This window comes from Camelus dromedarius, chromosome 31, assembly GCF_036321535.1.
Source record: "Camelus dromedarius isolate mCamDro1 chromosome 31, mCamDro1.pat, whole genome shotgun sequence".
In the NCBI taxonomy this organism is placed as follows: Eukaryota; Metazoa; Chordata; class Mammalia; order Artiodactyla; family Camelidae; genus Camelus; species Camelus dromedarius.
The window spans coordinates 4,404,417-4,426,864 of record NC_087466.1 but is presented as its reverse complement, the minus strand read 5'-3'; the positions used below and the strand labels follow the sequence as shown (position 1 = coordinate 4,426,864).

General features: G+C 39.1%; 1 protein-coding gene across 5 annotated transcripts in view; it reads left to right on the top strand.

The window, feature by feature from the left end:
• Positions 1 to 22,448, top strand: part of SFI1 (SFI1 centrin binding protein) — a 61,480-nt gene that overhangs the window by 3,219 nt on the left and 35,813 nt on the right. For 3 of the 5 annotated variants that reach the window (XM_031443122.2, XM_031443121.2, XM_010992250.3), the window contains exons 3-7: positions 7,273 to 7,446; positions 8,675 to 8,746; positions 15,515 to 15,625; positions 17,498 to 17,592; positions 21,427 to 21,544. In XM_031443122.2, coding sequence (XP_031298982.2) covers positions 7,273 to 7,446; positions 8,675 to 8,746; positions 15,515 to 15,625; positions 17,498 to 17,592; positions 21,427 to 21,544 — 570 coding nt within the window. The remainder of the gene's footprint in view (positions 1 to 7,272; positions 7,447 to 8,674; positions 8,747 to 15,514; positions 15,626 to 17,497; positions 17,593 to 21,426; positions 21,545 to 22,448) is intronic. The other 2 variants (XM_031443123.2, XM_031443124.2) reach the window with 2 other exon arrangements.

Below are 22,448 nucleotides of genomic sequence, written 5' to 3'. Positions count from 1 at the left end.
CACTTTTTATGGCTGAATAATAGTTCATTGTATATATACATACATCACACTTTCTTTATCCATTCATCTGTAGATTGCTTAGGTTGCTTCCATGTCTTGGCTGTTGTAAATAATGCTACAATGAAATGGGGTGAATATATCTTTTCCAGTTAGTGTTTTCATTTTCTTCAGACAAATACCCAGAAGTGGAATTGCTGGATCATATGGTAGTTCTATTTTAATTTCTTGAGGAACCTCCGTACTTTTTCTCATAGTGGCTGCACCAATTTAGATTCCCACCAACAGTGCACATGGGTTCCATTTTTTCCACATCCTTGCCAACACTTGTTATTTGTTGTCTTTTTGAGATAGCCATTCTCAGACAGGTGTGAGATGATAACTCACTGCGGCTTTGATTTGCATTTTCTGATGATTAGCAATGTTCAGCATCTTTTCGTGTATTGTTGGCTATTTGTATATCTTCTCTGGAAGAATCTCTATTCAAATCCTCTATCTTTTTAATCAAGATTTTTTTTGGCTAATGAGTTATATGAATTCTTTATATATTTTGGGTATTAACCCCTTGTCAGATACATGGTTTGCAGATGTTTTCTCCCACTCAGTACGTTGCCTTTTCATTTTGTTGATGATTTCCTTTGCTGTGCAGAATCTTTTAAGTTTGATGTAGTCCCACTGGTTGATTTTTGCTTTTGTTGCCTTTCCTTTTGGTGTCAAATCCAAAAACTCATTGTCAAGACTGATACCAGGGAGCTTACCACCTAAGGTTTCTTTTAGTTTTATGGTTTCAGGTCTTACATTCAAGTTTTTAATCCATTCTGAGTTAATTTTTGTGTATGGAGTAAGATAGTGGCCCAATTTGCTTCTTTTGCATGTTGCTGTCCATTTTCCCCAATACCTTTTATTGATACTAAAGAGACTGTCCTTTCCCCATTGTATATTCTTGGTTCCTTTGTCATAAATGAATTGACCATTTATTCATGAGTTTACTTCTGGGCTCTCTATTCTGTTCCATGATCTATGGGTCTATTTTTATGTTAGTGTTTTTATTTATTTTTAGTTTTCAGAGGGAGGTAATTAGATTTATTTATTTATTTATTCATTTCAACCAAGTTACTGGGGATTGAACCCAGGACCTCGTGCATACTAAGTGCACATTCTGCTGCTGAGCTATACCCTCCCCCTGGATGCCTTTCTATTTCTTTTTCTTATCTAATTGCTCTGGCTAGGACTTCCAAAACTATGTTGAATGAAAGTGGCAAGAGTGGGCGTCCTTGTCTTATTCCTGATTTTAAAGGAAAAGGTTTCAGTTTTTCACAATTGAGTATGATGTTAGCTGTGGGCTTGCCATATACAGCCTTTATTATGTTGAGCTGTGTTCCCTCTATACCCACTTGTTTTTCCCTGTATACTCACTTTTTAGCTGCCTTCTTATTTTAGCTCTCATGCAGAGATAGTTGAGGATGGAGACAGAAGGGGCAGAGCAGTGTAGTGCGAGAAGCTCCTGCTCTGGGGCCAGCTAGATAGGACTTGAGACCCACTGACACTTGTTCAGTGGGAAGCCTCAGACATGTCACTTAACAATGAACCTCATTTTCTCGTCTATAAAATGAAAATTAGAATCTAACAGGATGAGTTGTTTTAAAGGATATAAGCTTATAATCTATGTGAAAAAAAACATATATATGGAGAGAGAGAAAAATATGTATATGTTTGTGTGTATATACGTACATATACATATTTCCCCCAGGAGCAGTGGGTTCATTATTCACGAATTAAATGTTTGGGGTGACTATGTAGAATGTAATTACTGTAAGTAACAATCAACTATATATTTATTTTTGTATATTGACTTCATATCAAACAGTCTTGATAGACTGTCTTATAAATTTTAGTAGTTTACCTGTAGATTCTTTTGGGTTTTCTGCAGGTACAGTCATATCATATGCAGAATGATACTTTATTTCCCCCTTTCCAATCTTTATGACCGTAATTTTGTTTACTTGCTAACTCTGTCATCCAGGACCTCCAGTATCATGCTGAATAGAAGTGATATTGATCTTACTTGTCACACTCCTAATCTCAAAAGGAAAACTCAGTGTTTCATCCTAAGTGTGGTATCCGCTATAAGTGTTTCATAGATAACCTGTATCCCTTCCTAGTTTGCTAAGACTTTTTGTCATGAATGGATATTGACTTTTTTAAAAAGCAGCTGTTTTTTCTGCAACTTTTGAAATGGTTATTGTTTTGATGGCTGTCTATTGTTTTAATGGTTGATTTTTCTAATAATAACCTTTCCTTTCTGGAATTAAATTCTTCATTCTCCCTCAGGTTATTTTATCCTTTTTCCATGTTGCTGACTTCAGTTAGCTAATATTTTGTTTAGATTTTATGTAAGTGTTTATTAGGGAGACTGATGTATAATTTTACTTTCTTAAAAATGTCCTTCTTAGATTCTGTATTAAGGTTGTGGCTGGTCTCATAAAACTACCTGGGTTTAGGTAGCTCACAGCGAAAAAAAAATGTGACAATGAATATATGCATGTTCATGTATAACTGAAAAATTGTGCACTGCACTGGAATTTGACACAACATTGTAAAATTACTATAACTCAATTAAAAATGTTTAGAAAAAAACTACCTAGGTTTATGTAGCTTTTGGATGGGTAGGGTTACATTTTTTGTAAAATTTTCTGTAAGAGTTTATGTGAGATCGGCATGAAATTTTTTCTTACACTTCGGTAGAATTTGACAGTAAGACCATCTAGGTCCAGTTTTCTTTGTGGGGAGGTTTTTATTAGCATTTAATTTTGTTAATGGTTATTGGATTATTCATATTTTAATTTCTTGCCAGTTTTAGTAAGTTTTGTTTTTCTAATTTATCAATTTTATCTACATTTTCAGATTTACTTGTATCAAATTGTTTATAGTATCTTCTTAGGGTGTATAATTTATAATGATATGTTTGCCTTTCCCCACGAGTAGTGGTTTATTTGGCGTTCTCTCTCTTCTTGATTAGTTTCACTATTCGTCAATTTTATTAGTGTTTTTAAGGAGCTAACTTTTGTCCTTGATCTTCTCTATTAATGTTTGTTTTCTGTCTGTGCAGAAAAGAATTAACCTAGCAGCCTGACACTGCTGTCCTTAGAAAGTCCTGCTTGCAAGGTTCACCCTTGACTGGTATCTAAAAACTTAATTTTCAGGTGGTTTCCCACCATTCCCTAACTGATGATGGTAGTTAACTATGTCTGTACTGTGCAAACTTTGTGGTTTAGGCTGAACACCTTTCCTCCTGGGAGTCTGGAATTTTGGTGCGTGTGAGGCAAAGATTGCCCATAGGACCAACCCCCAATAAAAACTTTTGGCACTGAGTCTCTAATAAGCTTCACTGGTGGACACTTTACATGTGTTCACACAGTTCGATGTGGGAGGAATTCAGGGTATCCTATAAGACTCCCCAGAGAGAGAACTCTTGGAAACGTGCACCTGATTTCCAGCAGACCTTGCCCCATGCTCCTTTCCTCTTTGCTGATTTTGCTTTGTGCCTTCTGCTGTAATAGATCATATCCATGGGTACAACTACATGTATATATCTCTTTAATGTCTGAAGCCTCATGGATCTGTTGTTTGTTTCCTTTATTGTGGAGTCTAACTTCTTTGTGTGCTAGACATTTTATATTTTAAAATACATATAGGAATGTCTTCAGGCTTATGATGAAGGTGCCTTCTTTCAAAAAAGGTTTACATTTCCCTCTGTTAGTCTGCTTGGTACATTACTAGTCTCCAGTCACTTTATACCCATTTTAAGGCTTGCAGTTCCCTAACCCTGGTAGAACCCAGACTATAAATTCCCACCAGGCTGCAACACTTCTAATTCACCCACACCCTCAATTTTGTGAATGGTCCCTGAGTCTTTTGGAGATGGACTTGTGCTTATTTACTAAACTGATGTACAAACCAGAGTGCATTGGCCGGCTGTTAACGGCAGATTACAGGAACCTATCACCTGATGATCCTACCTACTGCTCTTAGTCAGAACTTAATTTCAGAAGTTAGTGGCTGGGGAGCTAGTACTGTAGTTTTTATTCTGGGCAGCCATGTGCCCACCTGAACATTCTGTTATGTGGAAGGAGAGAATAGATACTGGATGTGTGTCAGTGTCCTGTGCTGACTATAAGCTGTCAACATCTTGTCTTCTCATTGTACAAGGTCTTCACATTGAATACATGTTTGTCTTTCTAGCCCCAGGCCTAGCTATATTGCCAGGCGTATAGCAGGTCCTTGATACTGAATGGATAAACAAACGCACCACAGGATACACCTGCAAAGTAAATGTTAAATGAATTGGTCAGGGCATGCCTTCTCCTTGGCACTTTCGGATGGATATTTTCCAATTCTTTCTCCTCACTTCCATTTTTCTGTATTTCTTGGCTAACCATAATTCTCCTGTTGACATTAAAAAAGTAGTAATTGTATTTCTATGTTTTTAATTAAGCCAGGTTCTTTTCCTGTTCTTTATGATTTTTGGTGTGGTTCTTAAAATGCATTCTGTTTCATCTATTTCATATTTCTTTCCATCCTTCTGGCTTCCCTCCCTTCCATGAAATAACAGATTTCTATGAGTACCTGTTGTGAGTGCAGTGTGTTAGGGGCTGAGTGTATACATTCGCAAATAAAAATGGTCCCTATCATCTTAAGGCTTACAGATGGGAAACATGTTCACAGACAAACCTGTGGTTTTAGCTTGTGATCTTTTCCTTTAGGTGTTAGAATAACTTAGATTTCTGAGGCCACCTGACTTACATCCCTATTGATATGTTTATGGTCTTTAAACTTCCAGAGCCATAAATAGTTCCTCTGCTGCTTGAATCACTAGCTGGTGAGGAGGAGCCCAGAGTCTGATGAAACAGAGCAGTGGGCAGGGATGACCTGGTGTGGGCTTTCCAGTCTGGGTGCTGATACCTGTTTGATTATGTAACAGGGCCTCAGAAGGGCACCATTCCAGCACACATTCCATCAATTTGCTGTTTCATAGGCTCTTAACCTTTTAGGGCCTCTTTCATTTTTATTTTAAAGTAAATGGGATGAAAGCCTTATTTTAAAAAATTTTGTTAACCTTTTATTTTGAAATAAAAATCAAACTTAGAAGTTGCAAGAATAGGATAAAGAATTAATATACCTTTCTTCTCCCAAATTCGCCTGTTAACATTTTGCCACACTTGCCTGCCCATCTGTTTCTGTCTGTCTGTCTCGGCATTTTCATATTGTCTGCAGACATTTGCAGAAGGGCAAAATTTTTAGTCCCCCGATGCTGGTGCTCTCAGCTGAGGTCAGACAAGGCAGGGTGCTCTGCCTTCTTGTTTTAGCTCATACTGTAAGCAAGGGTCCTTTTCACCGTCTATGTAACGCCACATTTTCAGTTTTGTGCTTTTTGTCGATGGTTTTGCTGTTTTCAGTGACCCTCCCACCCCAAATGTAGTGCTGAAGTGCTGTATAGTACTCCTAAGTGCAGGAAGGCTGTGATGTGCCTTATGAAGAAAATGTAGGTCAGATAAGCTTTGTTCAGGCATGAGTTACAGGGCTGTTGGCCATGAGTTCAATGTTAATGACTCACTATATGCATTAAATAAGGTGTCTTTGAATAGAAGTAAACATAAAACAAGGTCATGGATTGATTTCTTGATGAGAATGCCTTTGAAGGCTGGCAGGAACCTAGCCATGTATTTCCCCTTAGGGATAGTGGTTTAGTATACTCATTAATTCAGCATTTATGGTGACTTTATAGAACATTACTGCAAATAATGAGAATCAACTCTATCTGTATCCCTCCCCCCCACCCCTGGACCATTTGAGAGTAAGTTGAAGCCAGTTGTCCCAAAAATATTATTTATAACTAAAAAAACCCAAAATATAAGACAAACTTCCCTTTTTATTTTTTCTTTCTGGTCCAGGATCACATATTGCATTTTGTCCTTTTTGTCCCCTTTAATTTGGAACTATTTCTCAGTCTTTCCTTATCTTCCATGACCTAAACACTTTTGAAGAGTTCAGACCACTTACCTTTTATGCATATTTTTCAATTTGAGTTTATTCAGTGTTTCTTCATGATTAGATTCAGGCTGTGCATTTTGGGCAAGAATTTCACAGACGCGATGCTGTGTTCTCAGTACCTCAATACCAGGAAATGTGGTCCCATTACCATTGATGTTAACTTTTATCACTTCATGAAGATGGTGTCTGCCAGATTTCTGCTATAAAATAATATATAAGTATTTTGTGGGGAGATATTTTGAGACTACATTAATAGCATCTGTCTCATCAAACTTGCATCCACTTGTTTTGACATCCATTGATGATTCTTGTCTGAACCAGTTACTACTGTGATGGCTCTTAAAAGTATATTTATTAGTTGGCATTTTACTGCGAAGTAGCACTTTCCATTCTCCCCTGCTTATTTATGCACTCATTACTTCTTTAGTATGGATTTGTGGATTCCTATTTTATTCAGTAGGTTTTAATCTATTACTGCCCAAATGATCCCAGATTTGTCCAGTGGGAACCCTTTCAAGCTGGCTTCTGTGTCCTTGTAACATGCCTCCATCATTCTTTGAACATTACTTTCTGACCCAGTAATATATTTGAGGCTTGTTTCGTATTTTCACTGCCCCAGACCTGAAAATCAGCCATGTTTCCAAGGAGCGCCACTTCCTCTGAGTAGGGAATGGTATTTTACATACAGTATTTGAGCTCATTGGTCGGCTCATTGCTGATGGGATGTTGTTGCTTCTCGGTATTTCCTGCAGGTGGCGCTCTTAAAATCATGAGTTCATACCGATAAGATAATCTCTTAACATTTCTGAAATGGGATTAAAAGTCATAAATTTAGTGTTTTGTAAAAGTATGTTGTTTCATGTTGATATAAAAGTCACAAAATCTGAAAATCATTCCTAGATGTTTTTTATAGAAAGGAACCTGTTTCCGATTTGTAAATGATTGTCCTTAGATGACATATTTAAAAAGAGTGTGTTAGGACTAATGATTCCAAGACACCCTCCAACTCTGCAGTTCCTGCCTAGAGCCCATCCAGCAGTACCCACCTGCAGAAGGGGCGGCTATTTCTGTCAAATTGGGCTGCTTATTTTCCTTGAAGCAGAGTTATATTGGTTTATCTCAATGAGCTTATCTATTTAATTTCACTGGTTTGTTAAAAGATATTTGCATCATAGGCAGAGATGATTTGATTCTCTCCTTTCCCCCTTACTCCTCAAACTTAAGGTCTTTTAGGGATGGTGCAGTTAAGAAACCTTACTCTCCAAAGATACTGTCCAACAAGAAGTCTTCTGCCTTCCTTGGGACCCGGAGTGAGTTACCTGGTGCCAGGCACCCAGTACAGTATCATCCCTCACGTGCCTGGAACCGAAGGGGCCGGTTAAGAGAATTGCGTATCAGGTGAGCTTAGGAGGAGGGGTCGCCTGCCCTCAGTGACTTTTTCATTGCTTTCCTTTCTTGGTTAAAATGAGGAGGTGATTCTTACTCTTATCTCAGTTAATTGGAGACCTGAATGCCTGTTCTTCCTGGCAGAAGATTCAGAATATTTAGGAATCTGCAGACATAAAGTCTGTCATTGAGTGTTCTCGTATAGTCTCCAGCTGTGCCCCGCAATGTGTAAGCTATAAAGAGTTTTCCAGAAAAAGTCTCAACATAGTCCAGGAAAATGGCCATTTTCCACTGCTCTTGATTAGGTCTATGAAGAGGATCCTTTTATTCATTCAACAAAAAGTTATTAGGCACCTGCCTGCCCGGGTGTTGTGCTGGGTGCTCAGCATACAAGGTGAATAGGACGTTCTTGGTCCACGACCTCATGAAAGTGTAAGATCAGGTTGGCTTGGCGGACTATTAAACAAGCCACAACAGCAGAGTGTGGTAAGTGCTGTGGGAAGAGAAGATGTGGTACCATAGGCCCATGTGGCAAGAGCAGCCACGCCAGTGTAGCCAGCAGTGACTTCCTGGAGGAAGTGGTATTTAAGCCGAGTCCTGAAAGGGATGATGCAAGACTAAGCCAGACAAAGGGCAGGAGGAAGAGGAGCATTCCCATGCTGAACCTGGAGATTAAACCAGCCAAGACGAGCCAACATTTTTGGTGTATACCAGGCACTGTGCTTGTACTGGGGATACTATGAGACATGGTCCCTGCTCTAGGAGCTCACGGTGCAGAGGGAACAGCAGGCACCCTGCAAGCTGGTTCCTGGGATTTGGTATCATATGTTACACTGGGGGTGGGAACAGGGTGCTGAGAGTACAAAGCTACTCGCTCTGTTTGCTTGGGGAAGGTCCAGGAAGGCTTCACGTAGGAGTGAGCATTGACGATGAGCCCTGATAGGTAAGCGGACATTTGCCAGATGTTTCAGGCAGGAAGAATAATGTGAACAAAGGCACTGTCATGTACTTCCTTTCCTCAGCTCCGAAGTCTTCGCTGACAAAGTTATCTGCTTGATTTTAGTTTTATAAATCTATCCCATCCCGTGCTCTGTTTGATGAAAGATAATCTATGATTCACCTTTTGACTAATACTAGTGTCTCTTCCCCTGGGACCTCCCCTCCCCTTCCCAGAAAATTGATGATATAAACCAAATGGAGCTTTAAAATGTACGTGTCCTTTTTTTTTTCCTTCTTTCAGATGCGTGGCCAGAAAGTTCATATATTTGTGGATTCGAATCACTTTTGGAAGAGTATTTCCCTCTAAAGCCAGGTAGTATTAGCTCAGAACACCACACTGCTGCTGAGTTCATTCTAGGTTTTTGTTTTGTACTAAGCCCATTATATGACCTTTGTTTTGGCACATGTTACATCCCCCTGCCCCTCCCTAGCCTCCATTAGCCATATAATAAATGGTAACTTAACACATACTGTTATGACTGAATGAATGTATGAAGGAATCTAAATAAGTCAGGACAATTAAGAGTCTCTGGGGAAAAAATTATTTGCCCAAGAGAAGTAAATGAGCTCTTTCAGGTCACTGGTGAGACTGACAGATTGACTTGGTCTAGGACAGAGCCTGAGAAAAAAGTTGGCATTGATGAGGGGAGTGAAATTTAGTCAGGAGAAAAACCCCAGTGCTGGTGCAGTATCTTCACTTGGTCTAGGCTGCCACCTGCTGCTGCAGATTTTGTTCACCCAGAGTGGACCACAAGGGGGAGCCACTGGTGTCAGGGACAGGCAGGTGCAGGCAGTGGTGGGGCTGGAGAGAAGGGGCCAGGGTAGGGAATGTTTCAGAGAACTGACAGCTATTGGGAATGCAAGCATTTTTACAAAACTGAAATGTTACTGGTCCTTACCCTTTCCCCTTCCCCTTACTATAAATTTTCCTGTTTCACTTTTATGACAGTATGGCCTTGCTAATCTGGAACATCAAGTTCTCTCAAGCCATTTTGGGCTGTGTGTGTGTTCTCTGAAGTCTTTCTCTGTATACCTCGTGGGGGCCTTGCTGTTCCTGCCTCCTTTGTATCTTTACCAGGGAGGCTCCCTCTGTGGCAGCAGCCCACCCTAGCTGCACGGATAAGGCGTAGTCCACCCCCGCCTCTCCACCTTCCCCAGGACCTTGGCCCTGCCCTTCTTTACTGCCTTGATAGTGCTTCCTCCCGTCAAATAATTTTTTGTTGTTGTTGAGCTTTTCTTGTTCTCAGGGGGTGGGGGGAGGAATGATCTGAGTTAAACAGTTTGCTGTTATTGGAAATCTTTCCTTTTTCTTACTCAATTGAGTATTTCATTTATTTTCTCCCCTGTTAGCTTAGAAGTTATGTACTCTTATTCTTTGACTGACTGCCCTAAAGAATATATGTCTGTTTAACTTACTGGGGTCTAATGTTAATTGGTTCTTTTACCCTCTTCCCAAACAAGGCAAGGTCCTTAGAACATTTCAACTCTGCCTGTCCTCACTTACATGCCCTTGTTGTAATATATTTTAATTCCCTTTATATTTTAAAATCTGCAGAATGTTGCTATTCTCATTTTATACAGCCAGTGTTCACTTGGATTTATTCATGTGTGTACACTTCCTGTTGGTCTTTGTTTCTTTCTGCATCTCCAGGTTTCCATCTGTAACTATCTTCCTTCTATCATTAAAAACTTTCTTTGTATGATTGTTTTGCTACGTGGTTACTCTGTGTGTTTTATAAGGATTCAGAGATTGGGAAACTATGTTGCTGCCTTCAGGATCTTCTCCAAATCCTTTTCCTACTTAATTTTTTCAAACTTAGATTTGACTCATTTGACTGGAAACCTCTTTTCAAATAATAGTTATTTATATGCCAAGTACTTGGGAAATGCTTATTGTGTTAGAAATGCATTTGACTACAAGTAAGAGAAAGTCTGGTAACAGCTTAAACAAATCCGAATTTGCTTGTTCTCACATTCTGGAGGTTGGTATTGGTTCAGCTGTTCAGTGGTTTTATCAAAGACTCAGGCTTTTAGAACCTTTCTAGTTCACCATCCTTAGCATGTTGACCCTTTGTCCTCAGAGATGACGCTGCATAGTTGAAAGATGCCTGTTGCAACTTTATACAGGAAGGGGAGAGGAGGGTGGTGTCAGCTAGATCTGTCTCTTTATCTGGAAAGCAGAACTTTCCTAGAAACCCCCAGCTGCTTCTGCCTCTGCCTCATTGGCCAGGGCTATGTCACTGGCCACCTTAGCTACAGAAGAGGCCGGGAAAGAAACCTTCCCAGCCTTTGTAGTGGGTGCTGGTGAGGAAGCAGAGACCTGGCAGTGGGTGTTGGGTTCGCCAGCAACCAATGTCTGCCTCACTGCTTTAGAGCATTAGCATTGTGCTCTGTTCCTCTTGAGTGGGGGCAGGTGCAGAGGAAGGGGTACTGGGCTGTAACTGGGGAGACCTGAGTTTGAGTTCTAACCCAGACGCTAGCTAAATGTTTGATCTGGGGATAAGTTGTGGTTCTGGGTCTCAGTTTCTCAATTGTCAAATGAGAGGGTGAGAATATTTGTTTCTTAAGCATTTCCCAGAATTGTGATTCTGATACTATGTTTCCATTGACTTAGAAATTTCAACTTGCAAGCTCTTTGTAAATCAAGTGGGTTGTTTGTTACTTTGGAGAAGGTTGTGCATATTATCTTTGCATTTTTTTTTTTTTTGGTCTTTTTCCATATTGAATTATTTCTTTCTCACTTTTAGGCAGGGTAATGCCTTTATGTGCTTGAAGACTGTTTTAACTGTTACAAGCTGGAGTTTTATCAGTAATAAACTGAGGCAAAATGACCCTTAAGTTAGTAGGGCAAAAATAATAATACAGTATGTGTTCATACGTAAGGCAGTCTTAAATATGAGGTAGTCACCTCTAATTCTAAAGAGAAGATATGAGCAAAATTATTTGGCTCATTTGAGAACTAGATAAAACAGTCAGGTCCATTTATAGTATTTGTTTATTTATCAATATTTCTTCTTCATTCTTAGTCATATTTTCTTGGGAAAACAGAAGTAACAGAAGAGCCCTTCACCGTATCTACTGATTGCCAGCATCTGTCACCATATAGCCTGCTTTCCCTACTGTTAGGCAGATGAACTGTCCACGTTCTTATCTGTGGCAAAACCCTTGACTTTTGTACCATATTCCCCTTGGCCCTATTCCAGGCCATCACACTAGCAGTTTTTTTCCTCCCTCTCTTCTCTGCATCAGTTTTTCCCTCTGTGCTGGATCATTTGCACCAGCATATAATGCTGTTATTGTCCTATCCTGAAAAAAGTCTCTTTGACCCTATTTCCTCCTGCAGGTAGCTCTCCATCTCTTTGCTCCCCTTTTTGTCAAATCTCCTGGCCATCCCCAGGATATCCAACACCTCTTTCTGTGGCCTCAAGTCCAGCCTACAAGGCTTTTTTTTTTTAATTGATACACAGTTTGTTACAGTGTGTCAGTTCCTGGTGTACAGCACAGTGTCCCAGTCATGCATATACATACATATATTCATTTCCATATCCTTTTTCATTAAAGGTTATTTATTACAAGATATTGAATATAGTTCCCTATGCTATACAGAAATTTTGGGGGTCTATTTTTATATATAGTGGCTAACATTTGCAAATCTCAACTCCCACATCCTGTGAGGCTTTTGATTCCACCATTCCACCAAAACTTTTGTAAGTTCACTACATTTGCTTAAATCCGTGGTGAACTCTTAAGTTTCCTCTTACTCACCAAGAAGCATTAGACAGTCCATCATTCCCTTCTTCAAGAAGCCCCTTTTCCTCCCAGCTTCCAGGTTACCGTTCTCTCATAGTTTTCCTTCCACCTCTTTATTCCTTCTAACTCTGCTTTGTTGGTTCCTCCTCATGTAAGCACCCGGCACCCAGTCCTTGCACTCCCAGCTGTGGAAGTCTCATCAAATCTCTTAACAATTCCCACATCTACACACCCAGCCCAGACCTCTCCTTTGAACTCTGGTCTGCAGCGTATGTGACAACTTCACTGTGTGTCTCATCGATGTCACAACTCAAGATGTCCAAAGCCAAAATCTTGATCTTCCCCCGAAAGCTCCCTGCTGAGCCTTCCCCTCCCCAGTGATGGAAGCTGCCATCCTTCCAGGGATCCGGCTCAGAAAGCTGGGGGTCATCCTTGATACCTCTTGCTCCCTCACACCCCACCTGCAACGCCGAATGCAAAATTATGTTGATTCAACGTTCAAAGTAGATTCAGACTCCAAGCTCTCTTCAGCAGCTCAAGTTGCTACTACCCTGGTCCAAGCCAAGCCATCATCGTGCCTCCCCTGGATGACTCCGGGGGCCTCCTTGCTCCCCTCCTGCTTCTAGCCTTGTCGCTGGTTGGTCTTTCCATATAGGAAGTCTGAGTAAATCAATCACACCACTCTCCTGTCGGACCTCAGGCAGCTTCCACCTGCTGAGAGTCCTTCCTTACTGTGGCCTACAAGGCCGGTCAACTTGTTGTTTTACCTGTATGTGGATCTTTTCCTTTTTCATTTCTGCCATCATATTTTTAATTTCTAAGAGCTCTCTTTTGTTCTCTGAATGTTTTTTGAAAAATAACATCCTGGAGGTTCATGATTTTTTGTGGTTAATGTAGTGATTTAAGACTTTTGTCTGCTCTGAGGGAAGGATATAGCTCAAGTGGTAGGGCGCATGCTCAGCACCCAGGAGATCAGGGGTTCAAACCCCAGTACCTCCTCCAAGCAGAAATCAGTGAAGAAACCTAATTATCCTGCCCCCATAAAAGGTTTTTGTCTGCTCTGTTTCTTTTAAGCTTTTTTTTCTGTTTGCTTTTTGTTCAATCTCTCATGTTGGAGTCTTTCCTCAAATGTCAACATATCCTTTTATTGTCTACCCGTATTTAAGACGTAAGCACTAAAACACTAATTTTAGTAGCTATGTATACATATAAAGTGTATGCACAGGGACTTGTCAGTTGAGAGTTCCACTTTAAGCTTTTGAAGCAGAGACCAGTTTAACCGGGAGATCTCCATCTGTCAGGACCTGAAGGCCTGTTCCCTTAGGTTGACCAGTTCTCCCTAGGGGAGAAGAATCCTCCAGACTCCTTCTGAGATGGGGTGGGTGGGGTGGAGGCGGGAGGCGGGGGCAGGGGTTATAAGCTCTGCTGTAAGCAGAGGAGGGGAAAGTGGGTCTCACTGTTCAGTGTGTAGATTCTCTATTTAGGACCGTCTCCAGAGCTTGCCTCTCCAGGGAGAACCCCGAGTCTCTGCCCAGGTGAATAACAAGGTCCAGGGGCCTACCTGCTTCTTACACGCAGGTTTGCCAACAGTCCTGTGTTTTCATCTCCACCCAGGACTCCGCCCTTCCTGATGCCTCTCGTTCCCACACCTCTCTGGGGTCTGTGCCACCCACTGCTTGCCTCTTGATCCCCCACCCCTGCCCCACCGGACACTTAGTTCTCGGATTTCGCTCACTGTTGATTCAGCTGCCCTGCTGCACCCCCTCCCCCACCGCCTGCTTTCTATCCTTCAAAATTTGTTGGCATCTCTTGCTGAACATTGTTGCTCTTGCTCTGTTTCTTTATCACACCTTTTGTAAGTATTGGCTGTTATTTTAGTGAGCTTTTGGGAAGAGAAGGAAGTAAGTTGGGTAGACGGTAGTGGTGGAAGGAAGGACACGTGCAGATTTAAGTGATTCTTTTTCATTAAAATTAAAAAAATTATGAACAAAGCTGCTGTTCAAAAATTTTCTCAAACTAAAGAAATGTGTAATATAGGAAACACCAGTGTCCTGTAATCCCTTCCTGAGAGAGAACCACTGGTAATAGTTTGCTATTCTGGAGCTCTTCTTGGGCTTTTAATTCATACAGTATGATAACATGTATGTACACATACATGCGTGCATATAGATGTATGTATTTTTACATATACAAATGTGTGTGCATACATTTTATACATATATATTTGATGTTTATTAATTATAACATATGGGTACTGGATATACCAAAAACATTAACTTAAATCATGTTAAACACACTACGAGGTAGCTTTATTTTTTCATCTAACAACTTTTCTGGAGCATCTTCCATTTCAGTATCTTTAGCTCTACTTCATAAAAAATGACTGGTGGGGTGAGGCTATAGCTCAGTGGTAGAGCACGTGCTTAGCATCCATGAAGTCTTGAGTTCAATCCCCAGTATCTCCAGTAAAAAACATAAATAAACCGCATTTACCACCCCCCCAAAAAAGAAAAATACCCACTGGGTGGCATTAATTGAATTTAACCTTTCCCCTTTTGCTGGGTATTTGTGGTGATTTTCTCTACTTATTATTATAACAGTAGTGAGGTGAATTTTCCTATGTATATTTTTGCTGTCCAATTTTAAAAACCCGAGAGTTGGTGAGGAGGAGGTTCATGTTAGTAACCTGCATAACCATGAAAAGAAACTCAGAGTGACTGACAGGACCAGAGTTCCTGAGTTGCTAGTCTCCTTGACCGTGCCTTGTTAGCGTCAGCACTCTCACTGCCCTCTTGTTTCCTTCCTTTTTAGCTTTTCCCTTCTTACTTTCTCTTACCTCCTTTTGCTGTGGTTGTAGCTCCCCTGGCCAGACTTCAGTTAAACTAATGTACTCTGTTCATGTTAAGTCCTAGGAGTACCATTAGGCATTTGCTTATTTTATAACTTTTATTCTCCTGTGAATGTAAATAAGAAGGATAGCTACTACTTTTTACTAACCAAAACTATTTTTTATTCTGATGAATGAAAACAATGGAGAGTAAGAATTCTTAACTCACTTACGGTATTTGAAAAGCCAAATTTTTTACTTTTACCTCTTTAATTGGTAAGATATATAATATAACATTTTCTAACCTCATTTCCAGTTTGAGTAGTTCTAAGGTTTTGATGTGAAAAAGTTAAATACGTCTATGTTTAATCAATTTTGGTGTTATCAAATAATGAGCCACACTTTTCTATGAGAAAGCGACAGCAGTGTGAAACTGATTTGGAAATAGATACCAGCTCCAGCATCATCATGTGTTTCTCTCTTTTTTTTTTTTCATTACCCTAGGTCTTACTATGAGCAGAGATTACTACGGAAGGTCTTTGAAGAGTGGAAGGAAGAATGGTGGGTTTTCCATCATGAGTGGAAACTTCGTGTTCGAGCTGACTGTCACTACAGGTCAGATTTCATTTTATGTTATTATTTTAGTTTTACTAATAACACATTATCAAGTAATTACTTGTTGGCATGTTTCTAGTCAAAAGAAGAAAAGGTTTATTTTTCCCAGTTTTATTGAGGTATAATTGACATATATTACTGTATGAGTTTCAGGTGTTCAAAATAAAGGTTTGACTTACATATTATGAAATGATTACCACAATAAATTAATAGTCATCATCTCATAGAGATACAATACAAAGAAATGGAAAAAAAATTTTTCATCTTGTAGTGAGAACTTTTAGGATTTACTCTTAGCTACTTATGTGTCATACAGCAGTGGCAACTTACAACTGGAAGTTTGTACCTTTTGACTGCTCCCCCTACCCCCTGCCTCTGGTAATCACAAATTTGATCTCTTTTTCTGAGTTTTTAACTTTCTTACTGGCTGTTCCAGTTTACAGTCCTGCCAACAGTGCACAAGGGTTCCCTTTTCTCCACATCCTCACCAACATTTATCTCTTGTCTTTTTCTTTTTTCTTCTTTATCTTTTATTTTTGGGAGACCTAATTTCCTCCTTTCCTTTTTTTTAAATTGAGGTAAAATATTAGGTACTGATGTTAGCTGTGGGCTCATCATAATGGCCTTTATTATAATGAGACACTGATGATCACATGATTCTTTCATTCTGTTAGTGTGATGCATGAAATTGATTGCATTTGTGAGTGTTGAACCTTCCTTGGCAAGGAAAAGAGTCTTGAATCATTTTCTGTTTTTTTAAAAAAAATTTTATTTATTAAAAAAAAATTTCTAATGGAGGTATTAGGGATTGAACCCAGGCCCTGGTGCATACTGAACATGTGCTCTACCACTGAGCTATACCCACCCCCCATTTTCTGTTTTTCTTCAAATTCTTTTTAGAGTAAGCAAGATCAAAGTCCTAAATTAAACCCAAGCACACATATATGCATGTGAGCACATACACACAGAGATACCGAATTCAGGTAACAATTAGGTACTAATCATTCTAATGATTTGAATTGGCTTTTCTCACTGACTCTCACTTCTATATAATTTCTAGTTCTGAGAGTATTCTTTTCTTTAAAATAGTAAAGTTGTTTTAATTTATATTGATTGTGGGAGAAAATTTATGCCCAATATAGCCATTAAGAAAATGGAAATAGAAGAAACTCTTAATCCTTGACATTTGTATTCCCGGCGATAAGTGGAGAAAGAAAAAGTAAAAATTGGGAGATTATATCAAATACGTACTTTTATACCTTTTTTAAAGTAAAAACTTTATATGTCTTATACATTGTCTTTTTCAAATGGCATTCATTCTTGTTATAATCATGTCTAGGTTTTTGGGGGCAGGGTTTCTGATTTATGAATATGTCAGATAGAATATAGACAGCATTGAATTGTTCTTGTAAGCTGGTAGAGCATGAAATAAAGTCTTAGGAAGTGGGATAGTGAAGATGTGGAGGGACTGACAATCTTAAGTGTATAATTTATGTATTGAGAAGGAAGGGACGAAGAACATTGATCGTGTTTTAGTGCAAAGGAGTAGTAATATTTTACATAGTGTGGATGATTGAAATATCACTGCCATTCCAGATGGCACGGCTTTGTGGGTGCTGAAGGTGAAGTTATTCTCAGATCATTCACACCTTTTTATGCTTAGTGATAGCATAAGGTGCGGAGAATGACTCTCAAGGAGGATAGGTTTCACCGTAATTGTAGGAAATGATATTTTAGCTTAGGATATAGATTGGCTTTTTAGTGTCAGAAGCGTCCACGTTAGTTTTTCCTGAGTACAGAATGGACTAGGTATGTTGGATTAGGAGTTGTTTTTGTTTTAAAGAAATGGCATTTGCTTCTTTGGCTCCTCAGGTACTACTTGTACAACCTGATGTTCCAGACCTGGAAGGCCTACGTGCATCAGCAGCGGGAGATGAGGAACAAGTACATGAGAGCCGAGGGCCACGGTGAGAAGAGGAAGTACATTTCTGAAGAAAATGCCTTGTCTACTTGTTTTTCTCCTTTATTAAGACTTTATTTTTGTAGAGCAGTTTTAGATTCAGAGCAAAATTTCGGCAGAGGTACAGTAATTGCTGATATACCTCCTCCCCCCGCATGCAGAGCCTCCCCATTATCAATATCCCCCATCACAGGATGCACTTGTTACAACTAATGAACCTACAATGACACGTCATAATCATTCAAAGCCCGTAGTTTAACATCAGGGCTCACTCTTGGTGCTATACATTCTGTGGGTTTGAGCATACGTATAATGACATGTAGCCATCATTATGGTATCATAGAGTATTTTCACTGCCCTACAAATCCTCTGTGCTCTACCTGTTTAGTTCATCCCCACTGGCAACTGCTGATCTTTTTACTGTCTTCGTAGTTTTGCCTTTTCCGGAATGTCATAGTTGGAATCTTACAGTATGTAGCTGTTCAGATTGGCTTCTTTTACTTAGTAATATGCATTTCAGTTTGCTCCATGTCTTTAATGGCTTGATAGCTGATTTCTTTTCAGTGCCATATAATATTCCACTGTCTGGATGTATCACAGTTTATTTTTCCATTCATCTACTGAAAGACATCTTGGTTGTTTCCAAATTTGGGCAGTTATGACTAAAGCTGCTGTAAATATCTGTGTGCAAGTTTTTGTGTGGACATAAGTTTTCAGCTCCTTTGGTTAAGTACCAAGGGAGTGTGATTGCTGGATCAATATGGTAAGAGTATGCTGAATTTTGTAAGAAAATACCAAACTGTCTTCCAAAGTGGCTGTACCATTTTGCATTCCCACCAGCACTGAATGAGCTTCTGTTGCTCCACATCCCCACCAGCATTTGGTGGTGTTAGTGTTTTGGATTTTGGCCATTTTAAAAGGTGTATAGAGGTATCTCATTTTAATTTGTGTTTCCCTGATGACATAATGATGTGAAACATCTTTTCATATGGTTACTTGCCATCTGTATATCTTCTTTGGTAAGTGTTTAGGTTCTTTTGCCCATTTTTAATTGAATTATTTGTCTTGTTGAGTTTTAAGAATTCTTTGTGTATTTTGGGTAATAATCCTTTGTCAGATGTCTTTTGCAAATAGTTTCTTCCACTCTGTGGCTTATCTTCTCATTCTCTTGACATGGTCTTTTACAGAGCAAAAGTTTTTAATTTTAATGAAGTCCAGCTTACCAGTTTTTTCTTTCATGGATCAAGCCTTTGGTGTTGTATCTAAAAAGTCATCACCATACCCAGGATCATCTAGGTTTTCTCTTACGTTGTCATCTAAGAGTTATTTAAAGTTATTTTCCTCATAAAATGAGGAAGTGCTATATTCTCTATTTTCTATAAGATAGTTGTAGAATTAGTATTATTTCTTCTTTAAATATTTGGTAAAATTCTCCATGAAATTTTCTGAGCCTGGAGTTCTTTCTCTTTGTTGGAGAGCCTTAAACTTTGAATTCAATTTTTAAATAGATACAAGACTATTCAGGTTATCTGTTTCTTCTTGAACAATTTTTGTTAGTTTGTGTCTTTCAAGGAACTGGTCCATTTCAAATACATTGTTGAATTTATGGGCGTAGAGTCATTTGAAGTCATGTCATTATTACAATGTTTATGTCTCCAGGGTCTATAGTGATAGCGTCTCTTTTGCTCCTAGTATTGGTAATTTGTGTCTTCAGCCTTTTATTCTCTGTCTCTGGCTAGAGCTTTATCAATTCTATCGATCTTTTCAAATAACCAGCTTATCTGTTTATTAGATTTTTTTTCCCCTATTGTTTTTCTGTTTCCAGGTTACGTTTGTTTTTTTTCACCCCCAGGTTTCTTGATTTCTGCTCCTGCTTTTATTATAGTCTAACTTCTCCAAGGTTTGGTTTTAATTTGCTCTTCTTTTTCTGATGTCTTAAAGGGCAAACTGAGATTATTGATTTGTGACCTTTCCATTTTTCTAACGTAAGCATTTACTGCTGTAAAGCTTCCTTTAAGCACTGCTTTAACTGCATCCCTCAGATTTTAATATTTGCAGTAACGTTTTCATTCAGTGTAAAATGTTTTCTAATTTCATTTAAGATGTCCTTTTTGACCCATTAGATTATTTAGAAGTGGTTTAAATCCTATATTGGGGATTTTCCAACATCTTTCTGTTATTGACCTTTTAGTTTATCCCATTATCATCAGAGAACAGACTTAGTATAATTTCAGTTCTTTCAAATTTGTTCAGGGTTTTTTATGTGGCCCAGAATATGCTCTCTCTTGTGAAAGTTCCATACTGAGGAATTTGCATTCTGCTATTTTATGTTGTTATTTATAGTTATGATAACTACAGCTATGTTATGGAGTAGAAGGAAAAGTCACTTGATATATTAAGATAAAAAGTTATTTCTGACAACATGACAGTTGTTTTAGGCCATGCCCACAGACTCCGGGGACTGTTCATTCACTCTTAACACTGTTAAATAAAAAGTCTGCAAGTACTTTCAGGCCTAAAGGAAGCATGGTTTTCAAAATGTCATCAGAATCATGGCAGAGACAGTTAATGCAGATTCCTGGATTCCACACTCAGAAGATAATAGCTTGTGTTTATTGGAGACACTTCTCATTGATAATCTTCCTTTCCTGTTTGCACACCTACCTCTAAAGGAGGCACCAATTTGCAGATAAGGAACTTGTGTAGGGTTACTTAGCTAAGTGACGAGGTCAGTGTTCAGACCCACCCTGTCTTACTCAGGAGCCTGAACTCTGAAGCAGAGCACCTTGCTTGTCCTTGTTGCCCGAGGTGCGCTGATTGCTCAGGTTGGGGATGGGCGTGAGGAAGCTACGTGTTAAATTCTTTTCCGTATTTTGACTTGACTTGTCAGCAGCTATGAAATGCAAAGTATAGTTGTAGTTCTACTGACCACATTTTGGAGAATGTCCTGAACATGGTTTACATGATTTTATTTTCTCCTCTGTATTCTAAAAAGAACAGAAGTTTACTTTACTAATGATGACTTTCATAGTGAAAATGGAATTTACCACAAAAGGAGACCTGTGGACCTTTGCACTTCCCATATCTAGTAAATTGTTTCCTCTAGGATCATTACTGGTCCTTTTTATTCTGTTTCTCAAACAGATACAAACAGGTGCAGATAGTACCCTTTCCTTTTGTCTTGCTTATTCTACTTCACAGTTATTGTTTCACACAGCACATTTTTTTATTGAGTTATAGTCATCTTACAATGTTGTGTCAAATTCCAGTGTAGAGCACAATTTTTCAGTTATACGTGAACATACATATATTCATTGTCACATTTTTTTTCCTCTTTGAGAGCACATTTTATAACATGACTTGTTTCTAACTTTATATAATGGAAATTTTAAAATATCTACAAAGTTGAAAGGTAGAACGTGAACCTCCATGTACCTACCCATCACATAACTAGCTTCCAGTAATTACTGACTCACGCTAGTCTTATTACATCCATATTCCCATTCGCTTCTCTACCTCCTGTGTTATTTCATCTGTAAATGTTGCAGAATATAACTCTTAAAAAAGGGTTTTAAAATAAAGGATTTCTGAACAGCGCAGAACGTTGATTTTCCTTTAAATGTTTTGTAACTGTCATCACTGATAGAACCATTCTTCACATGTACTTGGATCCTTGTTAATTTTGTAGAGCTTCACAACTTTTCCAGCAGGGGTCACTTGAAGACCGGAGGAATTTAGATATTCAAAGGAGGGATGAGTCCTAGAGCCTTTGAGCTTTTGTCTAACCCAGTGTAACACATCTCCCCCCACCCCTTTTTGAAAATCTCTTTGGTGCCTCTAGACGCAAAACAAAAGATGCGGCAGGCCTGGAAGTCCTGGTTGATCTACGTGGTTTTTCGTAGGACCAAACTTCAGATGCAGACCACCGCCCTGGAGTTTAGGCAGCGGAGTATTTTGTGGTGAGTGTGCTACATTGCCCTACAGATTAGCAGCATTTTTTTACCTCAGCCTTGACCTATGCCGCTGGAAAGCCAGCATAAAAAACCCACCTTAAAACAATGTTTTGAACATACATGATGCCTAATAAGTATTTACTGATAACTTGTTCAGCACTAAGGTCAAATTTTCACAACGTTGTAAGTAATGCTGAGTATTTACGTGTTCTAAACCGTGTGTTAAGTTTGTGTGTGTGCATTTTTTAATGTAAAATGTCTCATTTACTCATTACCATAAACTATAAAATAACTACTGTTGTACAGATTAAGATATACAAGCTCAGTAAAGTTACTCAGCCTTTCTGAGACTTAATGTTTAAGTTGTAGGTGGCAGAACTAGAGCTCACCCATCCGTCTTTCTGATGCCAAAGCTCATGCCCTTAATAGCTGCTCTGGAGTGCATCTCAGCAGCGTTGTCCACATGTTGGAGGGACCTGAGTTAGTCCACTTGGAAAGCCAGATGTGTATAACAGTGAGCTGCTTTATAATGGGACTGATTCCATTGTGCCTTGTCCCCAGTGGTCCTCTGGTGTTCTGAATGGCAGCATATTGAAAGCTCAGTTCCTGCCCGAGAGAGCTGGGCCCTGTATGTATCATGGGTGAGAGCAGAGTCTTTGCAGCTAGAGTGACTTGGGTTGAAATCCCTGTTCCAACAAGTGTTATTGGGTCATTTCACCTCTCCAAAGCTCACTTTCCTCATCTGTGAATTAGGCACACCATTAAGCATCTTTCAGGGTTGTCACGGGAAATAAGGTAGTATCTGTAAAGTATTTAGCATAGTATCCAGAACATCAGTGGACATAAAGAAGTTACTTAAATTTTTTTCTGTTATTTTAAGTTTTTTCAGCAAATATTTTATTTATTTATT